At 39.4% G+C, this 17,547-nt stretch overlaps 2 protein-coding genes across 3 annotated transcripts in view; both read right to left on the bottom strand.

The window, feature by feature from the left end:
- Positions 1-12,339, bottom strand: part of KAT14 (lysine acetyltransferase 14) — a 55,197-nt gene extending 42,858 nt beyond the window's left edge. The window contains exons 1-3 of one of the 2 annotated variants that reach the window (XM_037070950.1): positions 12,058-12,339; positions 9,514-9,632; positions 6,181-6,302 (exon numbers count right to left, since the gene is read on the bottom strand). In XM_037070950.1, the coding sequence (XP_036926845.1) occupies positions 6,181-6,302; positions 9,514-9,632; positions 12,058-12,316 (500 nt within the window). In that variant the 5' untranslated portion in view covers positions 12,317-12,339. Of the gene's footprint in view, positions 1-6,180; positions 6,303-7,746; positions 7,915-9,513; positions 9,633-12,057 lie in introns of those variants that run through there. The other variant, XM_037070951.1, reaches the window with a different exon arrangement.
- Positions 12,340-12,420: 81 nt separating this feature from the next.
- Positions 12,421-16,209, bottom strand: PET117 (PET117 cytochrome c oxidase chaperone). The gene is made up of 2 exons (XM_037070952.1): positions 16,032-16,209; positions 12,421-12,768 (listed from the first exon to the last, which is right to left on the bottom strand). The coding sequence occupies exons 1-2, from the start codon at positions 16,125-16,127 to the stop codon at positions 12,610-12,612; spliced, it is 255 nt and encodes an 84-aa protein (XP_036926847.1). The 5' UTR covers positions 16,128-16,209; the 3' UTR covers positions 12,421-12,609.
- Between the last annotated feature and the right edge of the window lie 1,338 nt (positions 16,210-17,547).

Raw genomic sequence — 17,547 nt, 5'->3', positions numbered from 1 at the left:
CAACTGTTTTATTTCCACCTTGAAAATATAAGTCAATTACCAGAAATTCTTTCATAAGAAAGCCAATTCAACACTTCTAAAATAGTGGTAGGAAGCAAAAGAAAAAAGGTATTCTTAGCAATAACAATGTACCAAGAAAAGGAAAAAATAAACTAATAGGCACAAACACTATTAGTGATGGGGCAAATAACTTTAGCTTTTACCAGCAATATTCTGGTTGCACAGCACCTCTCCACTCTAAACTTTTTCAAACCTTTGCAGGCTCCCTCCTCTTGCCCAAATAGTGTGACCACAGGGAAAATCACTTCACTTGCTTTCTCACACAATGACTATTAGTCCAGTTGGTGGTATCCCATAGGTCCCTTAGGTTCTGGTCACTTCTCCTTGATCTTTTTTCTTTCTGTTCCTCGGACTTAATATTTCCCATTGTCCTATCCTCAAGTTCATTGAATCTACCTTCTGCCTGTTCAAATCTACCTTTGAATCTCTCCAGTGAATATTTCATTCCAGTTACTGTACTTTGCAGCTCCAGAATCTCTCTCTGATTTCTTTTTAGATTTCCTACCTCTTTGCTGATATTTCTGTTTTGTTCTTACATCATTTTCTCAACTTTTTTTAAAAGAAAGTATCTGTTGGATTATTTTTTTCCCTTGAATGGACCACACTTTATTGTTTCATTGTATTCCTTTTAATTTTTTAAATTTAAAGCAGGACATTTGAATTTAATAACATAGTAACTCTGGAAATTAGATTATCTTCCTTTCCCAAAGTTTGGTTTTAGTTTTTCGATTGATGTAGGCTGTCCATTGTGCCAAAGATAGGCATGAATTGTATAAACTTAAGATCTTCTCAGGTCATTTCTGAGCTCTGCCTTCCCCTGAGCATGTATAGTTACCTTCTAATTTCCCCTGTATATGTAGTCGTTTTTGAATGTCTTAGTCTTGAATGTTTGGCTCCAAAAGGGAAACAAAGAGACAAATGAAGTGGGGAGGGGTGGAACCAGCATATTAAATCCCTTAAAGTTGGTTCAGCTAGAGAGGAAGTGGCTTGCAACACCAGGGGAGGTAAAACAATGGCCACCCACCTCTTTGCACCTCTGTTATCAGGAACAGCAGTGATCTGAGCACAGATCACAATATTTGGAGAACAGGGTCCTTTTTCTCTACCCTCGCTCCCGTAAGCCATGTGCAAGCTGCTCTGAGGACATGCATATTGTTGCCTGCCACAGCTGAAGTATGTGAGATAGGCAGAAGCTACAGTGAGTGCTAAAAGTTGAAACTGATTGAAATTAAAAGCAATTTACTACCCAAACCTTCCCCTGGAAGTTGCAAGCCTTCAACAGACTCCAAAAACCCTATTTTTAGAGTTACATCAGACAGATTCTCCAATTGTAATTACTGTCTACGTAGGGAGACAAATTTCTGGTGCTTGCTACTCTGTCATCTCCCTAGAATCTTCATATAATTTTTTGAATTTTAAATACTATGAATGTGTTCTTCCATATTTCATCAAATGTAAGACCCACTAATTTTAAAATATATCATTTTATATATAAGAAAACTATCAAATTTAGACACATCATCACTTGTAAGATATATTCAGCTATCAGAGAAATCAAAATTTAAAGTATTGTGCACTTTAAAACAAATAAAGAATAAGCTATTCAAACTATTCTTCACTAATCAAAGATATGCCTTCTGAAAGAATTCAAGGCTGAGACTGTACAAGCAAATTAAATGATCAAACACACAATGGCAATTAAACTGTGGTACTCAATAAAGCTTCTGTATATTTTTAGATTTATTTCTACAATAGGTACATCGGTATTTAGATCATCTCTAAATAATCTTGTACACACTTACACTAATAAAAATTAAAGGCAGCTTCCAATCAAGATGGTGACATAGGCAGGCGTGGCTCACCTCTTTGCACAGCCACAACAAAATTACAATTCAAATATAGAAGAACCATCACTTAGGAACGTCAGAAATCGAGTTGAATGGCAGTCTGACAACTACAGAAATGAAGAAACCACAACCATCCAAACTGTTAGGAGGGGCACAGAAGTGGAACGGGCTAGCCCCATACCCACATAGATAAAAATTCAGAAGGGATATCTCAGGAGCAAGGAGTCCCAGACACACACCAGTCACCCCAGCCTAGGATTCCAGTGCCAGGAAGGTAAGTCCCCACAACTTTTGGCTGCGAAAACCAGCAGGTGGAGGAGGCAACCGGATCCCAGAGCAGTTCATCTTGGGGAAAACACACGCAGATTTACCTACTCAGACTCACTTCCTCTGAACTCTAGCACCAGGGTGCCAGCTTGAAGGGCACCAGTGATACACAGGGAGAGACTGAAGTGTCTGGCATCGGGGCAAGCAGAAGTCATTGTCCCTTTGCTGAGTCCTACCTCCACAAAGCTGGTAAGCTCGTGCCATATCTGAGATTCCATCAACCTGGCTAACAATGTGTGACCCACCTTGGAGATCCACAGAGGCTCTACCCAACTCAACTTACGGCACACTCAAACTACTTTTCTGTAAGAATGGCTGGTCTTGGCTCCCAAATCCTATCAAACAAGCAACAGCTGGCTTCAGTGAGCCCTAGTGGCAGTCAGATTAGAGTCACAACTTGGCTACATGTGGGAATCCAAGCCCAGCACAAGTAGAAGCCATCTCAGATTGCTTTACAGTTCAGGCAGGTTGCCCTGGACAAAACACAGGTAGAGGTTGATCTTAGGCTGCACCACCTGGGAAATCCCAGGACCAATACACCCAGTGGACAGCTACAGACCATGTCAGATCACCACCACCCTGTCCCTACACATCTGACCCTCCATGGAGGGCAGAGGTTGGTGGTCTGTGGTCACAGCCAGGCTTTGCAGCTGACTGGCCTGGGTAAATTCCTCCCATTGATCTGCCAACAGCGACCAAGGCTTAAATACAAAAGGAGGGTATACTCAGCCCACACAAAGGGCACACTTCGAGTACCCAGCCTGGATGATAGGGGAGGCTGTGCCACTGGACACTACAGAACACCTATCCATTAGGCCACGCTACCAAAACACAGAGTCAAAGCAGCTCTACCTAATATACATAGAAACACACACAGGGAGGCTGCCAAAACAAAGAAATAAAACATGGCCCAAATGAAAGAACAGATCAAAACTCCAGAAAAAGAGCTAAACAAGGTGTAGATAAGCAATCTACTAGATGAAGAGTTCAAAACACTATTTTTAAGGTGCTCAAGGAACTTAGTGAGGACCTCAGCAGCATAAAAAAAACCCAGTCAGAAACAAATGATACACTAATTGAAATAAAGAACAATTTACAGGGAAACAACAGTAGAACAAAGCCAAGAATCAAATCAATGATTTGGAACATAAGGAAGCAAAAAACAACTACTGGAACAACAAAAAGAAAAAAGAATACAAAAAAATGAGGATAGTATGAAACAGCCTCTGGTCCAACATCTGGCTCATAGTGATACCAGAAGAAAAGAGAAAGAGTAAGAAATTGGAAATCTTTCTGAAAAAACAGTGGAAGAAAACCTTAATTTGGTGAAGGAAATAGACATGCAAGTCCAAGAAGCGCAAAGTCCCAATTGTGATGAATGTAAAGAGGCCTACTCCAAGACACATCATTATTAAAAGGCCAAAGGTTAAAGATAAAGATAGACTCTTAAAAGCAAGAGAAAAGAAGTTACCACCAGGCTGCCAGATGGGAGGAACAAGGAAGAGAATGGGTGAAGAAGTGAGAGAATTAAGAAGCACAAATAGGTAGTTACAGAATAGCCATGGGGGTGTGAAGTACAGTATAGGAAATGGAGTACCCAAAGGAACTATACACACAATCCATGGCCATGAACAATGGTAGGGGGATTGCCTGATGGAGCAAGGGCCGCTTGGTAGAAGGGCACAAAGGGAGAAAAATCAAGACAACTGTTATAGCATAATCAATAAAATGTAATTAAAAAGTAAAAAAATTAAAGGCACAAAAGCAAAACCTGTAAATATCTGAAAGAAAATGTATTCAAATTTAGAACTTCATCACACAGTATGCTATTCTCCTCCTAGCTTTTATAGCAAATAAGAAATGGTGACTATTGTTAAGAATTTAAAATATGTTCTATGAACAGCAGAATTCAAATCTCTATTAGCTACCAAAAAAGTCTGACTGCAAATGTTCTTTGCAGCCTGGTTCTCTGGGGTGCAGTGATTGATTCCGTGTATGTTCATTCAGAGACATTAGAGCCCATGGTGACTCCATCAAGAAGCAGTTTCAGGGGACCTCCCAATCACTGATGTTTACAGCAGAGTTCCAGAAGAAAGGTTAGCACTGGTCAGAAAACTGAGTGACAAAAAATCAGAGTAAATTTTAATTCTCTTTCACTCCTTCTGGTTAGATCAAGGAGTGACTTTGTTGTTTGAAATTCTAACAGATGTAGTCTCCCCTTTTGATGAAGAAAGAGGGTCTCAGATCGCCTCTACAGGCCATGGGCTTCACTACAACTTAATGGCCTTTTATTTCTAGTTTCATAATATTTATGACAAATGATTGAAGGTTTTCACTTCCCAAGGTGGTGTGAAGTTTCTTCATAAAATAAATGCATTTTTAAGTGACCTGATTTAAATAAGTAAATAATAATTCAAGTGATGCATTATTATGGCCAAAACCACCAGTCTAGTGGTTAAACTATACAGCAGCCGGAAAGTAACTAATGCCTTTCAGACATGTTTAAAAAGAACAGGCTGTAGAAATGAACAAGTGAAACCGAAAAACTTCTGTTACAATAAAGGCAATATCCTTAAAAATAGGCAATTTAAATCCAATTTCTCCCAGAAAACAATCCATTAAGTAGAAGAGCACTAAGAGATTATGAAAACATTCCAAGATCTAATTTTATCAGGTTTTTTTCCTTTCTTGTCCCTTATAAATGGGACCTATTGAGTTCCACAAATAGTGCTAAATCATTAAACTAAGACAACTGATTTCCTTTCTTTGAGAAAAAGAACCAGTTATACTGTCCATTCTTTTCTTAGTACCACTAAAATACTCCAGAACAAAAATAACTCCATTTGTAAAAGTGTATTGAATCTATTCTATTTTTAACTCATAGCAAGTCTCCAGAAGGTCATCCTTCCTCATAAATGTCTTCCCTGAATTCCCAGCAATATCAGCAGAACTGTGACTTCTCAGCACTGCAGGAAATAGAGGCTGTGCTGAGTTCAGAGTGAGGACAGGCACAAACTGACAGCTCTGACATGATGTGATCAGAGTCTTTATCTCATCTACGCTGACCCAATATGCAAGATTTATGAATTTCACACAGGACTTCAGATGGCAGTTAACAATCAGAACCTCAAACAGAATTCACAAATGCAGCTGTAAACTCACTAATCCCTATATAGCAATAAAGATCTTATTAGGTCCACACAAACATTTAGTTAAAACACATGGTCTCAATGTCTGTGCACTGGCATCCCTAAGTCTGATGAACCAAAATAGCCACCAAGGAAGAGTATACTCAGCAGCAAATTGAAAGCATTATTATGAAAAGAAGAATGAATGAATAAGCCATATGTTTATTAATGTACCTAGACTTTTCTAAGCACTGTAATACCAAAATTATAAAACTGTTTCTCCCTTCCAGTTAATAAAACAAATACTAACAAGCCTCTATTAATGAAGAGCAATATTAATGGGTACAGTCAATAACTGCCATTATTTTTCTTCTTCTGATCTTCCCATAAGGACATTTTCTGACTTACAAAATTCTCTGTAACTGCCATAAGCAAACATGTATTCTAATTCTCCAGAGCAACAATTTTTAACTGGTGTGCCATAAGAATTTCTAAAACACACAGTACCTGACAATTTAGTCAGGGGTACTGATCTCTTTTCCCTCGGATTGTCAAATAAAAATAAATAAATAACAAGAGCAACACAACAACAGCCATCCAGTATGAATGAATCAAAATTATACCTATGTTTTGGGTCCGGTCAGCAAAAAATATACTTTTGTGTGTGCTGCAGAATTTAGAATTAGTTTATGTGTGCTGTAAGATGAAAAAGGTTGAAAACTGCTACTGTAGAGGGCTATATTAGGCTGTCTCAAATCTTATATTCTTTGTCCTTCACATCTTTGTACAAGTAAAATACTTTTTAAAAATCACATTACCTATTCCCTAGTAAAAAAGTCCAATGTTTCTCAATAAAAGCGCAGATATCCTCTTTCCACCTGAAATAACCTTGACGTCCACTTCCTTCCAGAGACAAGTTGTACATTGCCAACATGACAACCTGAAACACAAAGTAAACAATGGGTGGGAGAGAGGCAAGATTAAGGGTGTTAATCTACAGGGGGGGAAATATGTTTTATATTCTAGGTAATAATGCTGGAGAATGGAGGGGGGAAGGAAAGAGAATATTGGAATATTCTTAGTATAAAATTTATTTCCAGAAGTAGGATCCTGAACCTGTAAGAAGTCTACTAAAGTTTAATTCACCCCCCCCCCCAATACCTGGGACCCCAGCTCTAACTCCCAATAGTCCCATAAGAATGTCTATGACTCAGGGCAATCCTGATGCTTCCACTGAGTTTCAATTTCCCCCAACCTTAAACTTAAAAAACTTTTGGACAGCCTAACAAATAATTAACCCCATGAACAGATTTTTCAAATTCTTTCACTTATTTTTACATCAGGTCTACATCAACCAACAAGCATCTTTCTTTAAGCAGTTACTGTTCATGGGGAGTTACTGTTTAATGGATATGAAGTTTCAGTTTGGGAAGATAAGAAAGTTCTGGAAATGGATGGTGGCAATGGTTGCTGAGCAGTGTGAATACACTTTATGCCACTGAATTGTATGCTTAAAATTGTAAACTTTTATGGTACGTATATATTACCACAATTTTTATTTGTTTCGCAGGCCGGTGCTCAATGCACTGAGCCATACCAGGCAGGGTTTATTATTGCAATTTTTAAAACTTATTTTCTAAGAAGTACTTTAAGGAAAGAATAAAGTGAACTTTTGCCCACTTGCTGCTACAGTCCCTCAGAAACACAATTCACTGTTAATCTCAATGGCAGATACATAAGTGTCTGTTAATTTATTTCCGATCTATTTTTTATATTTGAAACATTTCATTACTTTAAAGTTAAAAACTCACATGTACATGAAAATAACTTTACCTATTATCACAATACTTACTGAGGAAAACTACAAGCTCAATATATAAAGGACATGGTTTTCCTCCTCTCCTGGAATTCATAATCTAAAAGAATGCATCCCAGTTTATCTTTCTGCTCTTGCATGATTAGACACACTCATCAGTAACAGGCCGGCCTTGTAAACCAGTGTATCCCCAGGGCCTAGTTGGGGTTGGCACAGACACAGCAGGCACAAGTATCTTGAAAAACAATCATGGTATCTTTCTTTACCTGTAAAGTAAGAATGACTGTCCAGGACAAGAATGTAAAAAAAAAAAAAAAAGAATGTAAAAACTACACTGTCCTTCCCAAACACAAGATAAAGTTTCTCCTGCATTTCAAACTGTTGTTCACAAGTCACCAAAGAGGAGGAGAGAAAATAAAAGGAGGGCATGGAAGAAAGAGGCCTTTTAGTTAAGAGAACAGACCTTTTTACTGTTGGTATTTAGTAATACAAGCAAGCATTTCCATTTATTACTTTGATAAAGCAACAAATACAAAGTTTAAGATTTATAAAAAACCAGAAAACCCACATTCCAATGAAATCTATTCAAGACGAACTGAGTCTCTGTCAGCTCTTTGATGAGAGACTGAGTTTTTAAGGTGCAACAAGGAACGCTGGTCAATAGCTTGCCAAGAACCAGATGCACCTGATGGAAGTTATCATTTCATCACACCAGTATTATCCACCACCAATGTGCCTTTGGAAGTAAAAGAAGTCATTTTCAAGTGTTATTAGTCTAAATAAATGTGCAAGTTGAGACAATAGCATATTCTGAGCAACACAATCAAAAACTAGTTTTCTCTTAAAAAGAACTGTCACAGAGTACTCATATTCCTGAAAAGAAGAAAATACATCTATTTGCTCTTTTGTTTTATACTTTTTGAGAAGCTACTTGCAAGCCAAGGGCAAATCTGCCTCCATGTGCACATGTCAGAATAATCTATTAGCATTAAACTGACCCTGCCTGGAGCAGGTCGCATGTGCTCTTTGAAAAAATATTGGAATCACAACATTCATGAGACTATATCATCAATACAAACTTCATTTTCTACTCATGTATTTTCAGACAAGTCAAAAAGACTCCCTCCATTCACCGCTGACAGATTTCATTAGGAGATGTCCTAATAAAGCTGATAATTAGGATAAATCTAAGGCTGCTAAAGCAACTACAATTTGCAAGGAACACCTGAAGTGGCTTAGATGGTATTATTTACCATCTTTTGTCATTACCCTGTTTTATTTCCTTCATAGCAAAAAGGTGCAATGGGTAACTAACTTATTTGTCTACTTACAATCTAAAATAAATGTCTAGAATGTCACTGCATGGGGCAGGGGTCTTAGCTGTGCAGTTCATCACAGAAGCCTCCAGGCCTAGAACAGTGCCTGGTTCATTACAGGTACTCAACATTTGTTGAATCAACAAACATAAAATTGAATATGTGTAATGTGTTCCTTTTTAGAACTTAAACACTGTATATACATTATGCTTACTATAGACATATTAATATAAAAACAAAATCAAAAAATTAATACAACCAAAGATGGAAAAAAGCTATCATTCAGGCTATATGATAAGGTTATATATCGATCAGGCTAAGCTGGATTATGGTATTGGTACTCAAGATGACTAAAAGTGGACATAAGTATTCATCAAGCAAAAAATATTTAAACATGTTTGAGTTCAAATGCAGAAAAGCTAGACTGTGTTGGTTTCTACAATCAACCACCTTATGTCTTCCTAATCTATTTCCAATAGGCCATCCTTCTATTTTTAAAAAGGTTTCATTTTTCCAAAAAAAAAAGGCTGCCAGAAAAATGTGAACTTCATTTTTAATTAAAGTCAGAGTTTGGTACTACATAAAAATGAAATTGTGCCCTGACCAGTGTGACTCAGTTGGTTGGCCGTCGTCCTGCAAAGGAAAGGTTGTTAGCTGGATTCCTAGTCAGGGCACATGCCTGGGTTGCAGGTTCAGTCCCTGGTCAGGGCGCATATGAGTGAACCAAATGTGTTTCTCACAAAGGTGTTTCTCTTCCTCTCTTTCTCCCTCTCTAAAAATAAATAAAATCTTTAAAAAAATGAAATTGTGTGTTTTCAAGAACCTCAAACCCAATTCACTAAGTTAGCACTGAGTACCAAGAACTTTCTCCACACATTCAGTATATAATTTTCATGGGTAAATAAAAAGTGATCCTCAAAACAGCTCAAAATCTCATATAAGTTCCTTTCTCCATATATTCCAATAAATTCCTTGGAGGACCAACCTCAGGAGTAACACAGGAAGAGCCTTTTACTCACTTGCTGCCACGTTAGCTTCAGCCTTTCATACTGCTCTTTGCCATCTTCTGAACAATCCGAACAAGTAAACCTAAAAAAATTATCACCCTTAAGGTAACTGAGCTGTTCCCTCAGCTGACCTAGGAGGAAAACAAAAACGTGTATCATAGAACTGCGGTAACCCAAATGTTTAATTTTTATCAACCAGATTTTCCAAGTTTTCTGTGCTGTTTTTCTTTTACTTTTTTTTACCCCCAGCCAGTCCACAATAGGAGGCAGGGGAGGGAGTAGATTTTTATTCTTCCAAAATCAAGCGTGTACCCACTTAAGATAACTGGTTCCCTTACTTTTAGGAGAAAGATACTAGGTACAGCTCACTTGTTGCTCACTGGATTTTCCAGCTATTAACATTCCTGACTCCTATAGGTCTCTACATATTCAAACAATATCTGAACACCCACTAAGTATCAGGCACTAGGACTACTATGCCCAAGGCAGGCATAGATAGTAACTTTTCTCAGTAGCTTATAAATTCTGTAAGAGAAACATGAAGAAATAGGTAATCACAACAGCACAGTAGTTCTCCATCCTCACCATATATCAGAATCACCTAGGAGGTTTTTGGTTTTTGTTTTTAACATGCATTGGCCTACCCCACATGAAATGAATCAATCTCTTAAGTGGGGCCTGGGTCTGCATTTTTTAAAGTTCTCCGGTGGCACATACTCAATTATTAAGACATGAAAATCACTGTGGTGCTAAGGGCAATGTGAGGGCACATAAAAGGGGTGCGTGACCCATATTGAAAAGATAGGAGAGCTAGAAAAAGTGAGCTCTTCGGGATGATCAGAATTGGCCAGGGGAAGAGAGATGCTTGTGTATGCGGGGATTAGAGGCTATAGTGATGTATATTCTAGAAAGGAAATTAAAATTTGCTAAGTCCTAAGGATAAAAAAGACTTATTTGTAGAGAATGATCAGGTTGGCCAAAAAGTCCATTTAGTTTTTTACATAAAATAAAAGACACACTTTTTCATTTTCACCAATAACTTTATTAATTTGGATTATTTTGAGTATGTCGGTTATCTCCCACTATTGGTTTCTAGTGAGTTGAGGCCAGTTGTGCTGCTAAACATGTTTCCATGCATAAGAGAACTCCACAACAAAGAACTGTTTGGCCAAAATGTCAATAGTACCAAGAAACTTCACAAACCACTTTTGACACATCCTCCATACACTGCACAAATCTTTTATTTTTCATTTCAGCTGTGTTCTTACCTTTCTTGAAATAATAAAGCATAACACGCCAAAAATGTTGCTTATTTTCTTCCATCTTCAGTATTAAAATGGCTACACAAATTTTCACCAATTTTAACTTTTTTAATGCACACTGATATGACAGCTGATTGTCACAATACAATCAAACAAAATTGTTTCAAATGACGTTAAAGACATCTAAGCACAACTAGAATCATCTTATAGAAAAAACTAAAAGAACTTTTTGGTCAACCCAATAAAAGCTCCCCCTAACAGAAAGTTCTCTTTATGTGTGAAGATAAGAGGAATTTAAAGAGAAGGCTAAAGAAAGCAGCAAGGGCACAATCATAGAGTGCAGTTGAAAATGTACCCTGTGAAGACAAGGGGAAAGCCACTGAGATCTTTAGGCAGGACCCTGAACTAATAAGCAGAAAGAGCTCACGAGTAAAAACTACCTAAGATGTAATAAATTCTAGGTTTGTCTTCTATGAAAAGTTATGTATTAGTAGTAACTGTTACCTAAATAGATGAGTCTTTAACAAAAACATTTCTATGCACCAGAAAATGCCCTACTTCACAATTACAAATATAAAACATTTTTTTCTCTGACCTAATTACAAATTCCATTACACAAAGAATTCCTCTAGTACCTGTCTTTACTGGTCTCCACCTAATAGAAAAATCCTTTTTTTTTTTTTTGGTAAAGACTCATGATGACTGGCAAAGTATACTCTTCCTTAAGAACTAGGAAGCTAGCAATAAAAAGATTGAGTTGAAAAACTAAAGTATTAGGGAAGCATGGGTGTATATATCTCTTGCCAGTGTATCAAAGAGGCCAACAAGTAGAAAACAAGAATAGTCCTAGGAAAAAAGGACAAAACACTTTTACTCTGCTAATTCTAGCCTTACTTCAGCATACAATAGCAGTTTTCTATTAAGGTAAATATTAAGAGTAATTGTTATGAACTTGAACTTTAATTCTACACTAGGCCTAGAATTTGGCTTCAAATTTTTAATATAGCTTTGTTGGAAAAATTTGGCTAATTCTTTAAGTAACACAGAATTTATAATTTTCTAATCTTCATTGAATTACCATCAAGAATGTTAATTTAACAACTTGATAGGTGCTGACAGTGGTTTTTGTTAGAATAAATGTGTTTTATACAAATATAGTTAATAAACTAAACTAAATATAAATATAATAATTATATTTTTATTTAGGTCTATTTTACATTCACGTTTCTTTCACAGGTTAGAAAAACAAACCACATAGAAACCAACAAATCAAAGGAATCAAGAAGCTTCTTACTGGCTGGTATCCATTTTTGGCACTTGTCACAGAAGTAGGACAGCTGCTCCTCCATCCAGGATACATCTCCTTCATCACTGTTGAGGGAATCCCCACTCTGATCATGAGACAAGTCCACTGATGCCTGGTCCTCTGATTCAACAATCAGGAGAGTCTCCCCCTCTACTTCACCCTCCTCCAGTCCTTCTGAGGTAGATGTTCTTGTGGCTTCATCATCATGGCGACTTATCAAACTACTCAGGTGAATGTTACTATCCATCCCTTTTTCTCACAGGTCAGAAGTGCTTTTTATAACAATCCTAAGCTCTGGACACCACACTTCAAGGGACTTTGATCAGGATTACAAACAGAAACTCTTCAGAAGAGCACCCACTTCTCTACTCAGATATAATGAACTTCTAAAGCAACAATTTAGACTATATAATCCATTGTCCTTGTACCTGAGTTTAAAAGAACAGTGACCAAAAAAAGGAGGAAGATCTCACTAAGCTATTCCCCATCAACACTCACACTCACACACTCAACACTACTTATCCCACCAATATTTCACATTCATTTCAAGTCATGCTTTTTGAGATCCTTTGCCAACAATGTCTTCTCTCTCTCTGCTTCAAGTTGCTCAGTCAAAATAATCTGTTCTCCCAAAAGACGAATGTTTTCTTTTTTCCGATTTTGCCTCTCAATGTCTCTGATCACTCCGTCACGAAGCCTCTAAAAACATAAGAAACAGATTTCAGTAACACCTCGAACAGGTGTCCCATCCTTGTGCCATTCAAATCCAAATAACAGCATTACCAAAATACACTTAAAACTTTCAGACTCTATTTTAACTTCTGCATAAATGTAAAATGTAACAAAGAAACCATCAAATTAATCTGGTAGTGTGCTATCATGTTATCACTTCAATGACTACTTATCAAGTATTTTAAGAAATTCCTGAATATTCATTATAGAACGTTTAATTGGAAATAACAATTAAAAAAGAAAAAACTGCTACTGTGTTGAATTTCAAAAGTTTAATTGATATGACACTTAAAAAATTTGGTAAGAATTACCACAGTAATTCTTTGAACTACCTTTTTAAAAAAAAAAAGATTTTATTTATTTATCTTTGAGGGAAGGAAAGGAGAGAGGGAGAGAAATATCAGTGTATGGTTTCCTCTCATGTGTCCCCCGCTGGGAAATGGACTACAACCCAGGCATGTGCCCTGACTGGGAATCGAACCACAGTCTTTTGATTCACAGGCCCGTGCTCAATCCACTGAGCTACACCAGCCAGGGCTTGAACTACTTTTTATTCTAGTTGAATAATAAATATCAATGAAAAAGAGACTACCAAAATATGAACAAGCAAGCTGTAAGGTGCTGTAAGAAAGTAAAAAACCTATCTTCTAATATATGAGAAAAAATTAAAATTATACGATAGTATTAGTCAATTACAAAACAGAGAGAGAAGAAAAAAATGCTACTAACAAAGGGAAAAATAGAGATCCATCAATGTAGTTACTTTGTTAAGCACTAAAGAAAGGTAGAACATTCCAGAACATGGACCTAGCACCTAAGAGACTTTTAAAAGCATCAATCCAGTCATGACCAACATGTTATCATTACAAGTCGCTAAATGCTATAATAAGTTTTTAACAGCACCTTTGTAAGGCAGAATTAATGGACATAGGTCCCGGGGTCTGAATATTTTGTAATTATTATTATGTCTATTTGAAAGACTCAATGAGTATCTACCTGCTGGATCTCCTCCAGCCCTAGAACTTCACTCGATGTTATGGGGGAATAAAGAGTCATAAAACTAAAAACTCAGCTGAAAAATAATTTTCTTGAGCCCTGAACCCTTGGCAAGACCTCCAGAGACAGAAGTGGAGGTACTCATTCCACTCTTCCCTCCCCGATTCTTCCTAACCAGTGCTCCTCACACCACTGAATACCCACACACCCACTCCACCCTCTAAAGCCCACACCTTCCACTGGCATCATTCCACACCTGCCTGAGATCATACCTTGCCTTTTCAGAGACTTTAGCATATACTTAGGATCTTGCTTTCCACACATCATTTGCTATCTTCCTCCAAGTTTCAATGTTTATGCTGACTGCCTTCAACATCTTTCCTGTGATGTGCACTTTACTACCCTACCAGCGACTAAGATCTCTTCACTATTCCAATTCTAACACCTAGAACTCTGGCTCCTTGTGTATTACTTGTTTTTCTGGGTTCCTGTGAGGATTAAAGATGATGTATATAAAGTTCTTAGTGCAGTGTGTGGTATATAGTAGACTGTGAAGAAACAACAGTCATTATGTCTTGCTTCCCTTGAATCCTCCTACATACCCACCCGACAATCATTTGGACAATTCTTTCCCACTGCTAGAGAGTAAGCCCACAATGAATAACTGAATATAATATAATATAATATAATATAAGATAAACACGGTTTATTCTGGTCAATCTTTTCTTCATTTCTAACTTCCAAATATCTTAATTTTCCTGTTCTTCCACCCTCCAACACAGTGATTCTCAACCCTGGCTGAGAATCCCCTGGGTCGCACTTAAATCATACACAAGCACGATCCCCATCCCCATGAAATTCTGATTTAACAGGACTGGAGTAGTGCCCAGCCTCAGTTACACTGTAAACTTCGCAGGAACACCAGGGGTGTAGCTAGATTTCAGAACCAATCTCTAATAACCCAGCGCTACCTGACACTCTCTGATATTCCCTGTTCACTGATCGGAGAACTTTATCACATAACCATATTTCTGCCTCTGTTACAAAAGCTACCCTCTTAGAAACCCAAATCTCTAGTCTCTTCCACGCCCTTTCATCATTAATCATCCCATTCCTCCCTCCAGAGAATTCTTGTATCTTTACAGGCTTCCTCTCTTCTGATTTCCTTGAACTGCGAACACGGAGGACCAAGACCTCATCTGCTTCACATCTGTATAGGGAGCCCGTGGCACAGTCAATGCAAGAAAATCAACGTAATAGCAAAGACTTTTTTGCTACTGATTACTTCCACCGTAGGCAAACTAAGCTCAACCAAAAATTGCACCAAGGTGATCTGTAACAGTTCACCAACGATCTAGTTCCCATTCTCACACTCAACGTCCAGCACAGTTGTGAATCAGTCTCAAGAACAGTATGCTTCCGTATCTTTGGTCCCCAAAAGTACCTGGTATGGTGCCGGGCACATAGTGATAAGCCATTAAACGTTGCTAACCTTAATAAGAAAGAAAATTTGGGCCGAGAAACACTAAACGGACTGACCGTCCACTGATTAGTAAGTCTTGTTTCTAGAAATGAGTATTTTTAAAAGATAATTTGGAGGCTGGTGTCGTTCCCAGAATCTAGTGTTCATAGCAAACTACTTAAATTCCACGGCCCCCTCCTGCAATTAAAAAAAAAAAAAAAACAACGTACAGGCATCTCACCAAATTTCCTTGGCCATAGGCACGAAGGAAAGTGCACGGTGCTTCTTTACCAGAAGATAAAGACTTACTAGTACTTAAACGCAGTAGGACCCAACCTTGGGCCTGGAGGTGGGGAGGCCGGTACCCCGCTGAATGTATCCCAAGGAAATTCCTTCCCCTACTCCACTTTTCTGCGATCTCACTAACATTCTGGAAGGTCGTAACACGACAGGGCGGCTGTGACTTGAAACCGGGACAGCTGACCATCCCACCCACAGGCGTGCATTCGAGGGAGCCACGTAAACTCAGCGCGGAGGGCCGGGCTCCCAGGCGCCCGCCTGGTCAGGGTGGCCTGGGTCTCGAGAACGCACGCAGCCTGGGGGCTGCAGCATCCACGGCCGAACCGGCTGATCGCAGTCGCCAAAACGTGAGGGTGCCGGGTTGCAGCGGAGGGAAAGAGAGAAGGAAATACCAGGACTAGCTGGAAACCACGCGGTGAGCCCAGGGCCGCCACCGCGCTGGCCCCGGAAGAGGCCGTCACGTGACACCGACCTGCTGGTCCTGCCGCTGCTTCAGATGCACGCCCGCCACAGTGGCCACCGTCAGCACCACCGAGAGGCCCAGCACCAGCTTCGAGCTCCTCGACATCCCCGCGCGGGCCACCGCGGCGGCCCTCGACCACCCCCGTGGTGCCCTAAGAGCGACAGCCCAACGCGCGTCGCAGACTGTGTGAGTCAGAACCAACAAGTAGAACGCAGAGCTCCAGTCACTTTGAGTAGTGCCGGCCGCCGCCAGGCACGAGCAATCAAGAGCCGAGCGGCTCCCCAGCTCCTTGGGAAGGCAACTTGGGTCGAAGCCTGGGAGTAGGAGGGATGTCCCTCTAACCTGCGGACTGCAGGGTTAAAACACTCCCAATTCAAATTCTGAAGAAGAGCCGGGGCCCAAAGCTGGCCCCAGCACCGTGTCGGGGATGGGGTGGAGGGGTTCCAGGCCTGAGCCACTGCATTTTATCACCCTACCACCAGCAGCGGCAGAGACCGTCGGGCTTGGGTGGAGGGAGGAATCCTACTGAGGTAGGTCGCTGACCCAGGTGCTGTTGCTCAACACCAACTTCACCAAACTCACCCCTTTGAGGGGGACGTGCCACCAGGAGATGAGTTTTGCTAGTTAAATGTCGTACACACAGTCACCTGCTTTCAACTTGCTGATTTTCTTAATCAGTCTGATTTTTCTTAAAATCGAAAAGCCTTCGTGCTAAAGAGCATGCTAACTGGGCAGAGAAACCGCCTTGCCTTCTGATATGAAAAGCACTGGTCATCTCCTTGCACTGGTCATCTCCTTGCCCATGTAATCCTTAAGAGGTCACTTTTACACCCTTAGAGGCTCAGTGCCTTTTTTTTTAAGGCAAACTTATTTAATATTTTTTTTTATTTATTTTTAGAGGGGAAGGGAAGGAGAGAGGAAGAGAAACATCAATGTATGGTTGCTTCTCATGCATCCCCTCCTGGGAACTGGCCCCTGCCGGGAACTGGCCAGCAACCCAGGCATGTGTCCTGACTGGGAATGGAACCGCGATCGTCTGGTTCGCAGGCCCGCGTTCAATCCACTGAGCTACACCAGCCAGGGCAGTTCCTGCCATTTTAAGACTGTATTCGTGAGCCCACATCACTAGGAACATAAATGATGGGAAGGGAGTGCTTCGAAGATATTGTAGCTTGAGGTACTGTCCAAGGTGTAGAAAGATGTTTGGCTTTCTAATAAAGAAATAATCTCATGAAATTATTCTTTTTTCACTAGAATTCACAGAGAACAAACTTCTTCCTGTGGAAACAACTTTAGATGATATTAATTTGGGCTTGGTCTCAGCCTCACCCTAGGGCTTCTGCCATGTTCATCTTTGTCATGCTTTGCTATTCCAGCCTGTTATGCAAGCGTAAATGGCATGAAGTGATACTGCTCTTAGGAAATGTAGTATAATGAAACTTTAAATAATAGAAAATTTTCAAATACCCTTATCAAATGTCATTTTGTCTGTAATATGTTTCTCAACCTGAGGAATGTGTCATTG

Source organism: Sturnira hondurensis, unplaced genomic scaffold (assembly GCF_014824575.4).
Source record: "Sturnira hondurensis isolate 20B ecotype Veracruz unplaced genomic scaffold, ASM1482457v3 Scaffold0019186, whole genome shotgun sequence".
Taxonomy (NCBI): Eukaryota; Metazoa; Chordata; class Mammalia; order Chiroptera; family Phyllostomidae; genus Sturnira; species Sturnira hondurensis.
Note: the sequence above shows the minus strand (reverse complement) of the source record. Positions and strands in the feature narration are given on the sequence as shown.

What these genes read in the sequence shown, in the direction of transcription:
- PET117 (XM_037070952.1), bottom strand. Translation starts at nt 16,127, where the DNA reads ATGTCGAGGAGCTCGAAGCTGGTGCTGGGCCTCTCGGTGGTGCTGACG. An exon ending in AGCAGCGGCAGGACCAGCAG is followed by an intron (nt 12,769 to 16,031) that starts GTCGGTGTCACG and finishes TTATGTTTTTAG; the next exon opens with AGGCTTCGTGACGGAGTGAT.